Source organism: Oncorhynchus nerka, linkage group LG12 (genome assembly GCF_034236695.1).
Source record: "Oncorhynchus nerka isolate Pitt River linkage group LG12, Oner_Uvic_2.0, whole genome shotgun sequence".
NCBI classification, from domain to species: Eukaryota; Metazoa; Chordata; class Actinopteri; order Salmoniformes; family Salmonidae; genus Oncorhynchus; species Oncorhynchus nerka.
Genome location: NC_088407.1, coordinates 26,454,845 through 26,458,214, shown reverse-complemented (window position 1 = coordinate 26,458,214; position 3,370 = coordinate 26,454,845). Strand labels below are relative to the sequence as shown.

The window sequence follows — 3,370 nt, the reverse complement described above, 5'->3', positions numbered from 1 at the left end:
ACGTGTCCAGAACGACCAATCACCAATAAGCCCATTGTAGAAGTGTTGTCTACATAGTAGACTTTTTCCACTTAAGACACAGTTAGTAAAGAGGATGACAACATCAAAGATGGTCATGGCACTGTGTATCATACTTCCACTTTTCAGAGTGATGGGTAAGTCACACATATATATTTCTCTGCTTATAGGATGTACACCTTTATTGATACAATTCATACATGTATATTGAGGTATATAATGAAGTTCTGTACTTTTGTGTATTCTAGCTGTGGCACAATCCTTAGCCATCCGTCTCATGTCAGCCAATGTTGGAGACACAGTGACTTTGCACTGCTTTCATGAAGGCAATTTGGCAATGCACTTCTTGTGGTACAACCAACCCTTCGGATATAATCCTCAGCTCATGTCAACCTTTTATGAGTATGAAAAGAATGCTATATTTTACCATGACTTTAAGGGTAACCCTCGTGTCTCAGTGGAAAGCGGCAATGGAATAAACCACCTAAAGATCTCAGACGTACAGCTTTCTGATTCAGCAGAATATTATTGTGGAAGTTCCTACTCCAATATGGTGGAATTTGCAGAAGGATACATTCTTATTGTAAAAAGTACAAAATACACATTTAGAGAGAAAATAACTAGTTACTTATGGACTGCAACTGAGGGAACATCTTGAGCACTTTCTCCACTTTACCGTCTGGATACAATGATACTGACTACAAAATGATGTATTCCCATAATCAAATATTATTTTATGTATTCAACATATGTTTAGTTAAGACCCACACATATACTTACTGACATAATAAACTTCTTATCAGGTTCAGGATCCAGAAACACCACCGTTGTACAGCAGCCTGTGTCTGAGTCAGTCCAGCCTGGAGACTCTGTGACTCTGAACTGTACAATACACACTGAGACCTGTGCAGGAGAACACAGTGTCTATTGGTTCAGACATGGCTCAGGAGAATCCCATCCAGGAATCATTTACACCCATGGAGACAGGAGTGATCAGTGTGAGAAGAGCCCTGAGGCTGGGTCTCCTACACAGAGCTGTGTCTACAACCTCCCCAAGAGGAACCTCAGCCTCTCTGATGCTGGGACTTACTACTGTGCTGTGGCCTCATGTGGGGAGATGCTGTTTGGAAATGGGACCAAACTGGAGATCAAGGGTAGGTAATATGTCTTACATTTTGGTTTACATCTATTGAATAATCTACGGTGTAAATCTGCACACAGTACTAGTTATTTAAATCACATAAGAAAACATGCAATCATCCAAATAGTTACTATGCTTCTAGCACAATATTTATTTTCACAGACAATGGCGCAGGACCTCTTCTGCTGGTGTATTGCCTGAGCGCATCATTGGGTCTCTCATTTATCCTGATTACTGTCCTTGGCTTCATCATGTACAATATGAACAAGAGAATGTGTCTGCAGTGTAGAGGTAAGTGAAGTCCATTCCTAATAAATTAATGATGTATGTAGCAGGTTAATTCCTTCATAGAAGTTGCTCGTCTTTGATATCAGCAGATGTATCTGTTATGGAAGAAGGAGTTGTATCATTATCTCTTCTGTGTTTCTTTTCAGGACCCGTCTCTCAGACAAGAGGACCAGCAGTCTCTTCTTCAGATGCAGGGGTAAGCAGAATTCCAAATGTTGTATTACAATAAAAATATCAGTTACTATATATTACTATATAGCATATAGTAATATTCTCTCACCTTTTTATAATTGTTCTTCACAGGCCCAAGATGCAGACAGTCTCCATTATGTAGCTCTGAATCTGAGCAACAAGAACAACAGGTTTAGAAGACAGAGAAGCAACATGGAGGAAGAGACTGTGTACTCTGGGATCAGACAGTAGAACAATAAAACAGATTCATGAGCGCTAAGTTATTGTATTAGCTTTGTTATTGTAACTGTAGCTACTAATAAATTAAATGTATTGCTTCTCTGCCATGTGATCAGATGAATAAAACATTTAACAATAATCAATACAAAGGAAGTTGAATGTATTTATTTGGGCCATACTCAGGCATCTTTAAGTTGTAGTGAAGAAAAGGGTTTTCCATTCTCATGCGACTAACACCGCCTCACACACACAGCAACCTATTCACAGGTACTCTGTGGTGTGTGATGAACACAAGATGAGGAAGTCGCCAAGGCTTTGTTAGGGCCTGCTGGTATATTGTACACAAGACACATGTCTCTCTTTCTCTCTGCTCTTTACTCCCTCTCTCTCTTTTTCTCTCTTTCTGTGGTTTTCAGCCGGATGTCTCAGAACTCTTACTTCTCTCATACTGTAGGCTCTACTACCTACACTTCACGATGACCATTTCAGCAAAAGTAAACCAACTGTTTTCATAAGGCAGCTTATCTATACATAGTCTATGGAAATGTGTGAAAAAAACAAATTAGTTAATTATATTAGGTCATTTGAAGTAGAGATCAGTAGAGTATTCTCAATCAGTGTGATGTTAGGCCACTAGAACCATGGACCTACTCAATGACAAAATCATGGGAGGGCATACTTTCCATCTATTTTACTGAGTGTAAATCCTGAATGAGAGATCACTAAAAGAAGACTACTGTATTGTTGTAATGAACACAATGGAGAATGAGAGCTGGTTTCAAGCGCATAGCGCAGCAGGTGTTTAATGTAAAGGACCACAGGACGAGGCAGGTAGCTGGGTCCAGGGACAGGAAGCAGGTCATACACAGGGCGTCCAAAAGGCAACAGTATAGGCAGGGAACAGGCTAGAAATGCAGCCCGAGAGATCAGGCAATAGGTGAATAACAGGAAATCCGATAGGCTAAGATACAGGTAGGGAATAGGCAAAAGGTGTCGTTACTGAGGCAGGCAAAGACTATCATACAAGGGATGAGTAGATGATGGGAAAAACAGAGCTTCGAAGAGAAGTGTGTCAAAAACAAACAATACCTCACAAAGATGGGGTGCAAAGAACTGAACTAAATAGTGTGTGATAATGACATACAGGTGTGTGAACAAGTGATCAGAATTCAGGTGATTGGCATCAGGTGTATGAGAGTGTGAGTTGGAAGCAGATGTTACAATTGTGTTTGCTATGTTTTCCCGATATACAGTGGGGAGAACGAGTATTTGATACACTGCCAATTTTGCAGGTTTTCCTACTTACAAAGCATGTCGAGGTCTGTAATTTTTATCATAGGTACACTTCAACTGTGAGAGACGGAATCTAAAACAAAAATCCAGAAAATCACATTGTATGATTTTAAGTAATTAATTTGCATTTTATTGCATGACATAAGTATTTGATACATCAGAAAAGCAGAACTTAATATTTGGTACAGAAACCTTTGTTTGCAATTACAGAGATCATAC

The 3,370-nt window shown here is 39.5% G+C and overlaps 1 protein-coding gene across 1 annotated transcript; it reads left to right on the top strand.

Moving 5' to 3' along the window:
• Positions 1–244: 244 nt before the first annotated feature.
• Positions 245–1,485, top strand: LOC115139067 (uncharacterized). Its single transcript, XM_029676240.2, has 3 exons — positions 245–655; positions 776–1,172; positions 1,322–1,485. The coding sequence occupies exons 1-3, from the start codon at positions 296–298 to the stop codon at positions 1,456–1,458; spliced, it is 894 nt and encodes a 297-aa protein (XP_029532100.2). The 5' UTR covers positions 245–295; the 3' UTR covers positions 1,459–1,485.
• The last annotated feature ends 1,885 nt before the right edge of the window (positions 1,486–3,370 follow it).

What these genes read in the sequence shown, in the direction of transcription:
- LOC115139067 (XM_029676240.2), top strand. Translation starts at nt 296, where the DNA reads ATGTCAGCCAATGTTGGAGACACAGTGACTTTGCACTGCTTTCATGAA. An exon ending in TAACTAGTTACTTATGGACT is followed by an intron (nt 656 to 775) that starts GCAACTGAGGGA and finishes ACATATGTTTAG; the next exon opens with TTAAGACCCACACATATACT. An exon ending in GACCAAACTGGAGATCAAGG is followed by an intron (nt 1,173 to 1,321) that starts GTAGGTAATATG and finishes TTATTTTCACAG; the next exon opens with ACAATGGCGCAGGACCTCTT.